Below are 14,945 nucleotides of genomic sequence, written 5' to 3' on the forward strand. Positions count from 1 at the left end.
AAAAAGACCCATACCTCACACCATGCACAAAAACTAACTCAAAATGGATCAAAGACCTAAATACAAAATCTAAAGCGATAAAAATCATGGAAGAAAAAATAGGGACAATTCTAGGAGCCCTAATACATGGCATAAACAGAATACAAACCATAAGTAACAATTCACAAACACCAGAAGAGAAACTAGATAACTGGGAGCTCCTAAAAATCAAACACTTATGCTCATCAAGAGACTTCACCAAAAGAGTCAAAAGACAACCTACAGACTGGGAAAAAAAATTTTGGCTACGACAAATCTAATCAGCATCTAAACTCTAAATATACTGCAAAACCTCAACAACAAAAACACAAATAACCCAATTAAAAAATGGGCAAAGGATATGAACAGGCACTTCACCAAAGAAGACATTCAGGTGGATAACAGATACATGAGGAAATGCTCATGATCATTAGCCATTAGAGAAATGCAAATCAAAGCTACAGTAAGAAACCATCTCACCCTAACAAGGCTGGTACTAATCCAAAAAACACAAAATAATAAATGTTAGAGAGGTTGTGGAGAGACTTGAACACTTATACACTGCTGATGGGAACGTAAAATGGTACAACCACTTTGGAAATCAATTTGGCACTTCCTGAAAAAGCTAGAAATAGAAGTACCATAGGATCCAGCAATCCCACTCCTTTTAATATATCCTAGAGAAATAAGTGCCATCACACAAATAGATACATGCACACCTATGTTCATTGAGGCACTGTTCACAAAAGCAAAAAGACAGAAACAATGTAGGTGCCCATCAAGAGACAAATGGATAAACAAATTATGGTACACACACACAATGGAATACCATGCAGCAATAAAGAACAATGATGAATCCACGAAACATTGCACTACATGGATGAATCTGGAAGGTGTTATGCTGAGTGTAATTAGTCCATCACAAAAGGACAAATACTGTATGAGACCACTAGTGTAAGAACTCAAGAAAAGGTTAAACACAGAACAAAACATTCTTTGATGGTTATGAGGGTGGGGAGGGAGGGAGAGGGGAATTCACTAACTAGATAGTGGACAAGAATCATCTTAGGTGAAGGGAAGGACAACACACAATACAGGGGAAGTCAGCACAACTGGACTAAACCAAAAGCTAGGAAGTTTCCTGAACACAAACAACACTTTGAGGGACAGAGTAGCTTGGGCTGGAGTCTGGGGACCATGGTTTTGGGGAATATCTAGGTCAACTGGCATAACAAAGTTTATTAAGAAAATGCTCTTCATTCCACTTTGATGAGTGGCGTCTGGGGTCTTAAAAGCTTGAGAGTGGCCATTTAAGATACATCAGTTGGTCCCAACCCACTCGGAGCAAAGGAGAATGAAGAACACCAAAGACACAAGGAAAATATTAGCCCAAGAGACAAAAGGGCCACATAAACCAGAGACTTCATCAGCCTGAGACCAGAAGAACTAGATAGTGCCTGGCTACCACCAATGACTGCCCTGACAAGGAACACAAGAGAGAGTCCATGATGGAACAGGAAAAAAGTATGCAGCAGAACTCAAATTCACGTAAAAAGACCAAAATTAATGGTCTGACTGAGACTGGCAGAACCCCTGAAGCCATGGCCCCCGGATGCTCTGTTAACCCAGAACGAAAACCATTCCCGAAGTCCACTCTTCAGATAAATATTAGACTGGACTATAAACCATAAAATAATACTTGTGAAGAGTCTGCTTCTTAGTTCAAGCAGATACACAAGACCAAATGGGCGGCTTCTGTCCAGAGGCTGGATGAGAAGGCAGGAAGGGATAGGAGGTGGTTGGATGGACATGGGAAACTCAGGGTGGGAAGGGGGTGTGTGCTGTCACATTCTAGGGATTGCAACCAGTGTCACATAACAATATGTGTATAAATTTTTGTATGAGAAACTAACTTGAGCTATAAACTTTCACCTAAAGCACAACTTAAAAAAAAGAGAGAGAAGAAAACTTCAATCTTGAAGCTTAGATGAGGAAACCAACAGTGCCTGCATCACATGCATTCCTGTGAGAAACCCTATTTGGCTACACAGTAATGTTACTGTTTTCATCTACTCATGGATACAGTTAGACAATTTTCTAATTTAGGCTGAATCTATGTTCAGAACAATCTGTAATTTCCATTTCATATACTGCACTAGACTATAATGCTGCCATCAAGGTTACTGCAACCTAAAACAAACAAAGCAAAGCTGGAAACAATTTAAGACAGGTATTATCTGTTACCTAAAAATACAGTAAAACCAAATAAAACCAAACCCGCTGCCATCGAGTCAATTCCGACTCATACCTAAAATACAATATGATCCTTTCTGCTTACTGGAAGGGGAAAGTTTTTTGTTAAGTTTTCAATCCTTTGCTTCTGCCAAATTTGGCACTTAAAATTTTACAACTGTTTATCCATTTTTTCTAGTTTTCTGATTTTTGTGTGTGGTTTTACATAATATTCTTTTATGATTGTTTTAATATCTGGTGTAACTAGCTATTTCTCCTGTTCAGTTACATTTTTAAATTACTTATTTTTTAAATAATGTATATCATTACTCTTCTATTCTTGATCAATCTTGCATTAATTACTCATAGAAATGACTTTTGGTTCTGTCAAACATCTTTACAGATTGTTTTTATTTTGTTATTTGATTTCTTCATTTATCTTCTTTTTCACTCATTATATTCTTATGTATATTGGGTGGCGGTTTTTTTTTTTTAACTTCTTCAATTAAAGCCAGTACCTATAAATTAGCTTGTTTTCTTAATAAAGGTATCCAAGTCTATAATTTTCCTTCTATCTACCAGTTTAATTTTATTGCATAAAATGTGGTACTTTATTCACTGAAGTTCTCCTCTACATATTTTGCAAGATTACTCTGAGACATATTTATATAAAATATTTTGAAATGTTTATAGACATAATGTTTTTTGCCAATCTTTTACTTTCTGTTTATTTATTTCTATATATATATATATATTACTGTTGTGCTTTAAGTAAAAGTTTAGAATTCAAGTTAGTTTCTCATACAAAAATTTATACATAGTTACATGACCCTCATTGCTCTCCCTATACTGTGACAGCACACTCCTCCTTTCCTCACCAGATTTCCTGTGTCCGTAACAACCAGCTTCTGACCCTCTCTGCCTTCCCATCTCACCTCTGGACAGGAGCTGCCCATTTAGTCTCGTGTATCTACTTTAGCTAAGAAGCACACTCTTTACAAGTATCACTTTATATCTCATAGTCCAGTCTAATCTTTGTCTGAAGAGTTGGCCTCGGGAATGGTTTTAGTTTTGGGCTAACAGAGAGTCCAGGGGCCATGTCTTCTGGGGTTCCTCCAGTCTCAATCAAACCATTAATTCTGGTCTTTTTACTAGAATTTGAGTTCTGCACCCCACTTTTCTCCTGCTCCGTCAGGGACTCTCTTTTATATTCCCTGTCATTACTTTTTATTTTTAATTTAATGCTCTGTAGACATAGAATATTATAATCCATATAGCAAAGCTTTATTTTTCTTTGCTTAATCAATTAGCTTCTGAGAGGAGTGGGTTAAAATGGTTAATTGTAGAGTTGTTAACTATTTATGCTAGCTTTTACTTTACATAGTTTAAGCATATACCATTACCTGTAAACGTGATAATTTTTATACTTCTGGGTATTTACCAGTTTGAACCATCTATCTTCATTCCTTGTGACGTTTTTCAACCTTACATTTCCACTAGTCTAATATAAAAATTGCAGCCCCAGGTTTCTATTAGTTCCTGTTGGCCAAATCTATCATCTTCTATCCCTTTATTTTCATAGTCTTTTAATTTTAAATATATCTCTTGTTTAAAAAATAATGCTGGACCTGGGGGGTTGTTGCTTATTTGTTTTCATCCACTCTCATAATCTCTTTCTTTTAATGACTAATTTTAACCCACTTATGTGATTATTCTACTACTAGGACTAATTTCCCCCACGCTTCTGTCAGTTTGTCGTACTATGGGGGTTTGTGTGTTGCTGTGATGCTGGAAGCTATGCCACTGGTATTCAAATACCAGCAGGGTCACCCACGGCAGACAGGCTTCAGCTGAGCTTCCAAGCTAAGACAGACTAGGGAAAGGACCTAGTGGTCTACTTCTGAAAAAAAAGTTAGCCAGTGAAAACCTTATGAATAGCAGTGGAACACTGACATAGTGCTGGAAGATGAGCCCCTTGGTTGGAAGGCACTTAAAAGACAACTGGGGAAGAGCTGCCTCCTCAAAGTAGAGTCAACATTAATGACGTGGATGGAGCCAAGCTTTTGGGATCCTCATTTGCTAATGCGGCATGACTCAAAATGGGAAGAGACAGCTGCAAACATCCATTAACAATTGGAACGTGGAATGTACAAAGTATGAATCTAGAAAAATTGGAAATCGTCAAAAATGAAATGGAAGGCATAAAGATCGATATCCTAGGCATTAGTGTGCTGAAATGGACTCGTATTGGCCATTTTGAATCAGACAGTCATATGGTCTACTATGCTGGGAATGACAAACTAAAGAGGAATGGCATTGCATTCATCATTAAAAAGAACATTTCAAGATCTATCCTAAAGTACAATGTTGTCAGTGATAGGATAATATCCATATGCCTACAAGGAAGACCAGTTAACATGGCTATTATTCAAATTTATACATCCACCACTAAGGCCAAAGATTAAACAACTGAAGATTTTTACCAACTTGTACAGTCTGAAATTGATCAAACATACAATCAGGGCGCACTGATAATTACTGGCGATTGGAATGGGAAAGTTTCGAAACAAAAAAGAAGGATCAGTAGTTGGAAAATATGGCCTTGGTGATGGAAAGGATGCTGGTGGATACTGCATGACAGAATTTTGCAAAACCAATGACTTCTTCATTGTAAACACCTTTTTTCAACAATATAAATGGTGACTATACACGTGGACCTTGCCAAATGGGATACAGAAGAATCAAATTAACTACATCTGTGGAAAGAGACATGATGGAAAAGCTCAATATCATCAGTCAGAACAAGGCCAGGGGCTGACAGCAGAACAGACCATCAACTGCTCATATGCAAGTTCAAGCTGAAGCTGAAGAAAATTAGAACAAGTCCATAAGAGCCAAAGGATGACCCTGAGTATGTCCCACCTGAATTTAGAGACCACCTCAAGAATAGATTTGATGCACTGAACACTAATGACAGAAGACCAGACGAGTTGTGGAACGACAATCAAGGACAGGATACATGAAGAAAGCAAGAGGTCATTAAAAAGACAGGAAAGAAAGAAGACCAAAATGGATGTCAGAAGAGACTCTGAAACTTGCTCTTGAATATCAAGTAGCTAAAGCTAACACAAGAAATGATGAAATAAAAGAGCTGAACAGAAGATTTCAAAGAGTGGTTCAAGATGACAAAGCGAAGTATTATAATGACATACGCAAAGACCTAGAGTTAGAAAAACCAAAAAGGAAGAACATGGTTGGCATTTCTCAAGCTGAAAGAACTGAAGAAAAAATCCAAGCCTCGAGTTTATGCTAGCTTGAGTTGCAATACTGAAGGATTCTATGGGCAAAATGCTGAACAACACAGGAAGCATCAAAACAAGATGGAAGGAATACACAGAGTCACTGTACCAAAAAGAACTGGTGACGTTAAATCATTTCAGGAGGTAGCATAAGATCAAGAACCAATGGTACTGAAAGAAGAAGTCCAAGCTACACTGAAGACACTGGTGAAAAACAAGGCTCCAGGAATTGATGGAATACCAATTGAGATGTTTCAATAAACAGATGCAGCGCTGGAAGTGCTCACTCGTCTATGCCCAGAAATTTGGAAGACAGCTACCTGGCCAACCGACTGGAAGACATCCATATTTATGCCTATTCCAAAGAAAGGTGATCCAACCAAATGTGGAAATTATCGAACAATATCATTAATATCACATGCAAGTACAATTTTGCTGAAGATCATTCAAAAGCACTTGCAGCAGTACATCAACAGGGAACTGCTAGAAGTTCAAGCTGAATTCAGAAGAGTACGTGGAACAAGGGATATCGTTGCTGATGTCAGATGGATCCTGGTTGAAAGCAAAGAATACCAAAAAGATGTTTACCTGTGTTTTATTGACTATGCAATGGCATTTGACTGTGTGGATCATAACAAATGATGGATAACACTGTGAAGAATGGTAATTCCAGAACACTTAATTGTGCCCATGAGCAACCTGTAGGTAGATCAAGAGGCAGTCATTCAAACAGAACAAGAGGATACTGTGTGGTTTAAAGTCAGGAAAGGTTTGTGTCAGGGTTGTATCCTTTCACCTCATTACTCAATCTGTATGCTGAGCAGATAATATGAGAGGCTGGACTATATGAAGAAGAATGGGGCATCAGGATTGGAGGAAGAATCATTAACAACCTGCAATATGAAGATGATACAACCTTGCTTGCTGAAACTGAAGAGGACTTGAAACACTTACTGATGAAGATCAAAGACTACAGCCTTCAGTATGGATTACACCTCAACATAAAGAAAACAAAAATCCTCACAACTGGACCAATAAGCAACATCATCATAAATGGAGAAAAGAGTGAACTTGTCAAGGATTTCATTTTACTTGGATCCATAATCAACGGCCACGGAAGCAGCAGTCAGGAAATAAAACGACGCATGGTACTGGGCAAATTTGCAGCAAAAGACGTCACTTTGAGGACTAAGGTGCGCCTGACCCAAGCCATGGTGTTTTCAATCACCTGATATATGCATGTGAAAGTTGGAGAATGAATAAGGAAGACCAGAGAAGCACTGACTCCTTTGAGTTATGGTGTTGGCGAAGAATGTTGAATATATCATGGACTGCCAAAAGAATGAATAAATCGGTCTTGGAAAAAGTACAGCCAGAACGCTCCTTAGAAGCAAGGATGGCGAGACTTCATCTCACATACTTTGGGCATGTTATCAGGACGGATTAGTCCCTGAAGGACATCACAGTGGGTAAAGTAGAGGGTCAGCGAAAAAGAGGAAGACCCTTAGCAAGATGGATTGACACAGTGGCTGCAACAATGGGCTCAAGCATAACAATGATCCTGAAGATGGCATAGGACCAGGCAGTGTTTCGTTCTGTTGTACATAAGGTCACTGTGAGTCAGAACTGACTCGACAGCACCTGTGATGGTTAAGATTGTGTGTCAACTTGGCTGGGCCATGATTCTCAGTGTTTATATGTGATCACCCCCATGATGGGATCTGCTGTGAGTAGCCAATCATCTGAAAGGGTGTTTCCTTGGGTGTGTGGCCTGCATCCGAATATAAGTGGACATTCTGGCTTTTGCCTGCTCTGGATCCTGCAGTTGCCTCCTGTTCATCTGACCTCCAGTTCTTGGGACTTGAGCTAGCAGCTTACCTGCCAATCTTGGGATTCGTCCATCTTCATAGCCTGTGAGCAAGAGCCCTGCTCTCCAACCTGCAGATCTTGGGTTTGCCAGTCCCTGCAGACAAATGAATCAGGAGAAGCCTTGTGGTCTTGCCTGCTGATCTTGGAATTCGTCGATTTTCACAGTCTGTGAACAAGAGCCCTGCTCTCCAACCTGCAGATCTTGGGTTTGTCAGCCCGTGCAGCTACGTGAATCAGGCAAAGTCTCTATCCTGATCCACTGACTTAGGATGTTCCAGCCTCTACAATCACGTGAGCCATTTCCTTGATATAAATCTCTCTCTCTGTATATACAGATACGCTTTACTGATTTTGCTTCTCTAGAGAACCCAGCCTAAGACAGCACCTAACAACAACAGGACTAATTTATGCTATTTATATATTTCTTTTGGTTTCATTTTATCTCAACACATCAAATTTTTGGTGTTTGCCCAGTTAAACTCTCATCTGAAAATTACCCATTCGATTTTTATTTTTATGCTCACTTACTCCAACTTAAGACCATAATTATATGGTCTAACAAGCTTTATCGAAATCTATATCCTTCTCTTGAACAAGAATAAGAGAATCATAGGATCCTCTGCTTTTCCTTTTGCTCATTCTCCCTCAACTACCTCTTATGTAGGTATAATTGTAATTTTAGTTCCAGTTTGTAATGATAAATATACATTATTTTTTTAGAGAACAAAAACAAAAACTAATGCTGAAAATATATTTTAAGAAAATGCTAACATACTGATAGAAAATGCAAAGAATACTTGGAAAAAAGTACACATATACCCTATTTTTAGTAGGAAAGGTGAATTATCATAAATAGACAAATGGCCTTAAAATAAAAATTTAATGCAAGTGCACTGGTAACAAGAAGAATTTTTTTTTCTCTCCCAGTTTACAGTTCAAGTTAACTTCTCATTCAAAAATTTATACACATACTGTTTTGTGACATTAGTTGCAATCCCCACAATGTGACAGCACACTCCCCCTTTCCAACTCAGGTTCCCTTGTCCATTCGACCAGTTCCTGTCCCTTCCTGCCTTCTCATCCTGCTTTTGGACAGGAGCTGCCCATTTGATCTTGTATATCTGACTGAACTAAGAAGCACATTCCTCACATGTATTATTTTTTGTTTTATATTCCCGTCTAATCTCTGTCTGAAGAGGGGGCTTCGGGAATAGTTTCAGTTCTGGGTTATCAGTGCATCCTGGGGCCATAGTTTCAGGGGTTCCTCCAGTCTCTGTCAGACCATTAAGTCTGGTCTTTTTATGTGAATTTGAGTTCTGTTCTACATTTTTCTCCTGCTCTGTCCGGGACTTTCTGTTGTGTTCTCTGTCAGGGTGGGCACTGGTGGTAGCCGGGCACCATCTAGTTCTTCTGGTTTCAGGCTGGTGGAGTCTCTGGTTCATTTCGTCCTTTAGTCCTCTGGGCTAGTATTTTCCTTATGTCTTTGGTTTTCTTCATTTTACTTTGCTCCGAGTGAGATGGGACCAATTGATGTATCTTAGATGGCCGTTCACAAGCTTTTAAGACCCCAGATGCCACTCACCAAAGTGAGATGTAGAACATTTTCTTTATAAACGATGTTATGCCAATTGACCTAGATGTTCCCTGAAACTATGGACTTTTTTTTTTTAATTTGGTAAGGTGATTATAAACTTTGTACAGAAAGTAAAACAAGAAAACAGTAAAATTTCTGAAAGAGAAAGGTAATCAGAGACTTAGCACTACCAACAATTATACTAAACTATAATATAGAGAAATCAGAATAATAAAGATTATGACTATTAGATCAATGGAACAGACTAAGGTTCAGAAATACATCCAGAGTTATATATTAGAAGGTATCTATATGCTAATGTAGTATTCCAAGTTAGGATGTGCTCCCACAAAATGAGGGAGTAAATCAAGAAAGAAGACGACACAGGATCATGGAAACAGTATCTGACATAAGACGGAGGTAAAGGGAATTTCCTGGGAGATGGTGAAGGAAAGACACAAGGTAATAGCTGTGTGTCACGCCAAGAGGGCAACCAGTCCAGACTTCGGCAAGTAAACAAGCTCCAGGAGAGATTTCTTCTAGAAGACATTGATGCCCAGGGTCGAGACCAGCCCCCCCATTACTAGCTGTATGAACTCGGGCCAGTTAATTCTTCTCTATGTTCCAGTCTTCCCCTCTATTAGAATAATAATGGTACCTACTTCACAAGGTTGTTGTGAAGATGAGTTAATATACGTAGAGTGGGTATAACAGTACCAGGCACATAGTAAACATACGAGTATTTGCAATTATTATTGCTATGATTATTATGTAATATATTCGAATATATGAACAGAAGATTTAAACACCTGGGAAGAATTAAGAGTTGAATTAATGACATATATATCTAGATGATAGATAGATGTAGATATAGATATACAGTAAAATAAACCAGAAAATTATTAATTCCAGGAGAAAAACTTGTGCAGAGACAGTAATCATAGCATGGATACTACATAGATCAACTTTAAATACAGATTCATAATCACAATAAAAACATTGACCATGAATCTGACCAAAGCTGATATACCTATCTTAGGAGCATGAGGTTACAGAGAACATTTATGTGAGAGGGTTATATGGAATGGCTAAATTTCCATCTTCAGTAGTGGAAAGTCAGTAGATAATGCTCAAAACTAAAAAAGAAAAAAGAACCTGTTTTAAAAGATTAAGAGTTATTAGCAGACCCTAGGTAGCACAAATGATTAAGTACTCAAGTCCACCCAGTGGCACCTCAGAAGAAAGACCTGGCGATCTACTTCCAAAAGATCACAGCCATTGAAATGGGGAAAATAAGAGGAGCTGGAATCTGGGGTGGGGTGAGGAACAACACAGAGAAGAGCCTTTTTTCTGTAACAAGACTTGGGGATCTATTTGACACCTTTTACCACTGGTAGCTAAAACTAAAAACTAGTTATAAGTTACAAAGTGGCAAAAAATATTCACAAAAACATACAAAATGATAAAAGGTTATTAACTTTAATATTAAAAAGACCTCTTTAAAATATATAAGCTAAAACAAACAAATAGATAAATAAATCACCAATAGATAGGAGAAGGAAATTCATGATAGGGAATTAAATGATCAATAAAAGTGTGGGGGCAAAATTATCCTGCCTGGTAAACAAAGTAATACAAATTAAAACAATAGTGAGATACTATCTTTCATTCATGCTCTGAAGCTCTGAATGAAATCCTGCCCCTGGGCTTCTCTTCCTCCTCCTCACCTCACAGGAGTTACCATGTCCCCCCGAAGATGGGGCCAGGGATCTCCGGGTTGAATGTCTGTGAACTGGCATGTTCACGCTGGACCTCAGCCTTCAATCTCTCTTGCTGACAATGCCACTCTTCCCAGGAGCCCAAAGCCTGGTGGGGGTCTCTGGACTCAACTGGAGGTGCTGGGGTCAGAAAGAAGATCCTGTAGCCTTCACTAAGGAATCTATTCCAGGGCTTCCACAGAGTCTCCAAGAAACCTGGAAAGACAATGTCCACATGGTCAGAGTCATTCAACATTTGCCCCACAAACATTTCCTGGTAGCACCAAAGTACAGTTCACTGAACTGGATACTGTGGAGCAGACAAAGTTCAGTAAAAATTTTTTCTAGTTATTAGTAAAAATAGAATATGTACAACTTAACAGCAAAATGACTAACAACCCAATCAAAAAATGGGCAGAAAACTTGAACAGACATTTCACCAAAGAGGATATTCAAATGGGCAACAAGCACAAGAAAAGATGCTCAAGATGAGCAATTAAAACCCATTGCTGTCGAGTCGATTCCGACTCATAGAGACCCTATAGGACAGAGTAGAACTGCCCCATAGGGTTTCCAAGGAGCACCTGATGGATTTGAACTGCCGACCTTTTGGTTAGCAGCCGCACCTCTTAACCACTACGCCACCAGGGTTTCCAGATTAGCCATTAGGGAGATGCAAATAAAAACCACAATGAGATATCATCTCACCCCCACTACAATGGCAATGATTAAAAAAAACAGAAAACAGGTGTTGGCGAGGTTCTGGAAAAACTGGAATCTGCATCCATTCCTGGTGGGAATATAAAATGGTACAGCCACTGTGGAAAATAATTTCCTCAAAAAGTTGAACGTGGAACTACCATAAACCAAAAAAACCCATTGCTGTTGAGTCAATTCTGACTCATAGAAACCCTATAGGACAGAGCAGAACTGCCTCATAGGCTTTCCGAGGAGCAGCTAGATTTGAACTGCTGACCATTTGGTTAGCAGTTGAGCTCTTTAACCACTGCACCAACAGGGCCCCTAGAACTACCATATGACCCAGCGATTCCAATCCTGGTATATACTCAGAAGAAGTGAAGGCAGGAACACAAACAGATACCTGCACACCAATGTTCATTGCAACACTTTTCACAACAGCCAAAATGTGGAAACAACCAAAAAGTTCATCAATAGATGAATGTATAAATAAAATGGAATACTACTCAGCCATAAAAAAGAATGAAGTACTGAGGCATGCCACAGCGTGAACCTTGAAAACATGCTGAGCAAAATAAGTTACTCACAAAATGACAAATACTATATAATCTCACTTATATGAAATAAGCAAACATATATGCATTAAACCCATTGCCGTCGAGTTGATTCTGACTCATAGTGACTGTCTTAGTCATCTAGTGCTGCTATAACAGAAACACCAAAAGTGGATGGCTTTAGCAAAGAGAAGTTTATTCTCTCACAGTCCAATAGGCTACAAGTCCAAATTCAGGGCGTCAGCTCCAGAGGAATGCTTTCTCCATCGGCTCTGGAGGAAGGTCTGTGTTATCAATCTTCCTTTGGTCTGGGATCTTCTCTGCGCAGGAACCTCAGGTCCAAAGCACACGCTCTGCTCCTGGCACTGCTTTCTTGGTGGTATGAGGTTTCCATGTCTCTGCTCACTTATTATATCTCAAAAGAGATCTTGTAGACTTCATCAGTTTAACTGACACAATTCAATCCATGACATTCCACCCTTTGGCCCTCAAAAATTCATGTCGGTGCCACATGTAAAACATATTCACCCCATCATATCATAGCAAAAGTCTTAAATCAACTCCAAGTCCAAAATCCAAGAATTCCTCTTCATCTGTGAAATCTAGAATACAAGTTGTTATCTGCTTCCAAAGGTACAACGGCAGAATGGGCACAAACTAGACATTTCCATTAAAAAGGGGAGAAACTGGAGGGAAAGAAGGGATTAGGCACAAAGCAGGTCAGCCGAACACATTACATTAGCTCTCAAGGCTTGAAAATAATCCTTTGTTTTCTGAGATGGTTCACACAATAGCCCTGCCCCCCAGACTCTAGGTTTTGGCCACAGTCTCCAGATTCCGAGTGGAGGCCCCTCAGCCCTGTGTTTCAGCTTCGCCTTCCAGGTCCACTGGGACAATTCTGTTCCTTTGGCTTTAGGCGCACCATTCTCCTAGTCCACTGGAGTGACAACTCCACCCTTAGAAACACCAGAGGCCATGGCTCCACCCTTTGAAATCCCAGAGGTCATAGTCATACCTTTTGAGACTGACACAGCTCAGCTTTTTGTGTTCCTTGTCTCTTCAGCTTCTGCTTCCTGCAGCCTCTCAGCCCTCGGGCCTCATGTCCACATCTGCCCTGCTGGGGCAAGTGTTCCAAAGCTCTGTAGCTCCACCGATTAAGTGCCTGGAGGCACCCCACTCCACCAGGAAGCCTCCTGGGCACAGGCACTCAGCTCTCTTGCTCTGTGGTTCAGCAAGCCTAGCTCCACCGATGAGTGCTCGGAGGCACCCCACTCTGCCAGGAAGCCTCCTGCGCACAGGCACTCAGCTCTCTTGCTCCGTGGGTCGGCTCCAGTGCCGTCTCGCACCGGTCTCCTGGTTCTGCTGCTGCAGGTTCTCTGCTGCTGCCGCTTCTCTGATGCTGCAGGTTCTCTGCTGCTGCTAGTCCTCTGCCGCTTCCGCTCCTCTATCCATTCACAGTTTCAAAGCCGCTTCCACATTTTAGTTATCTGTTAGAACTGCTTCCACATTTTAGGTATCTGTTACTGCAGCACCCCTCTCTTGGTGCCAAATTTGTCTTAGTCATCCAGTGCTGCTATAACAGAAATACAAGTGGATGGCTTTAGCAAAGAGAAGTTTATTCTCTCACAATCCAGTAGGCTACAAGTCCAAATTCAGAGCGTCAGCTCCAGGGGAACGCTTTCTCTGTCAGCTCTGGAGGAAGGTCCATGTTATCAATCTTCCTTTGGTCTGGGAGCTTCTCTGTGTAGGAACCTCAGGTCCAAAGGACACACTCTGCTCCTGGCACTGCTTTCTTTGTGGTATGAGGTTCCCATGTCTCTCTGCTTACTTTTCTTTTTTATATCTCAAAAAATATTGGCTTAAGACACTATCCAATCTTATAGACATCAACAGCATAACTGCCACTAATCCATCTTATTACATCATAGTGATAGAGTTTACAACACATAAGGAAATCACATCAGATTACAAAATGGTACACGATCATACGATACTGGGATCATGGCCCAGCCAAGCTGACAGATATTTTGGGGGGATACAATTCAATCCATGACAGTGACCCTATAGGACAGAGTAGAACTGCCCCATAAGGTTTTCTAGGTTGTAATCTTTATGGAAGCAGACTGCCACATCTTTCTCCTGTGGAGCAGCTGGTGGGTTCGAATGAATGACCTTTCAGTTAGCAGCTGAGCGATTACCACTGCACCACCACGGGTCCCCAAGCAAATATACAGAAACCAAAAATTTTTAGTGATTACCAAGGATGGGAGGGAGGGAAAAAAGTGAGTTTGCTTAGGGGGCACTAAGTTTATGTTAATAGTGGTGAAATAATTTGGTAAAGGATAGCAAGAACCTGAAAAATGTAATCAATGTCACTGAATTATATACACAGAAATTAATGAATTAGTGTATGCTTTGTTGTGTATATTTTCACCACAATAAAAAAGGGAAAGAAATAGAATATGAGTGTGAGCTTGAGACTTGGACTAAAATTATAAGGGTTTGAATCCTAGCTCCATCAACTTTTTTTTTTATTGTACTTCAGGTGAAGATTTACAAAACATATAGTTTCTCATGAAACAGTAGTACACATATTGTTTTATGACACTGGTTAACAACCCCACGACATGTCAACCCTCTCCCTTCTTGACTTTTTTTTTTTTGGTGAAAATATACATAGCCAAAGATACACCATTTCAAAAATTTCTATGTGCAAAGTTCAGTGACATCGACTACGCTCTTCCAATGGTGCCGCTATTCTCACTTTAGATGAAGGTTTACAGAACAAAATAGTTTCTCAGTAAACAGTACACGTTGCCCTATGACAATGGTTAACAACCTCACTACACATCAACACTGTCCTTACTCAACCTTGGGTTCCCTATCACCAGCTTTCCTGTCCGCTTCTGCCTTCTAGTCCTTGTCCCTGGACTGCTGTGCCTCA

At 39.9% G+C, this 14,945-nt stretch overlaps 1 protein-coding gene across 2 annotated transcripts in view; it reads right to left on the reverse strand.

Moving 5' to 3' along the window:
• The window catches only part of ZNF81 (zinc finger protein 81), a 120,785-nt gene that overhangs the window by 43,015 nt on the left and 62,825 nt on the right, over window positions 1–14,945 (reverse strand). For both annotated transcript variants that reach the window (XM_023731879.1, XM_023731880.1), the window contains one exon: window positions 10,719–10,964. In XM_023731879.1, the coding sequence (XP_023587647.1) occupies window positions 10,719–10,790 (72 nt within the window). In that variant the 5' untranslated portion in view covers window positions 10,791–10,964. The remainder of the gene's footprint in view (window positions 1–10,718; window positions 10,965–14,945) is intronic.

Source organism: Trichechus manatus, unplaced genomic scaffold (genome assembly GCF_000243295.1).
Source record: "Trichechus manatus latirostris isolate Lorelei unplaced genomic scaffold, TriManLat1.0 scaffold00046, whole genome shotgun sequence".
Taxonomy (NCBI): domain Eukaryota; kingdom Metazoa; phylum Chordata; class Mammalia; order Sirenia; family Trichechidae; genus Trichechus; species Trichechus manatus.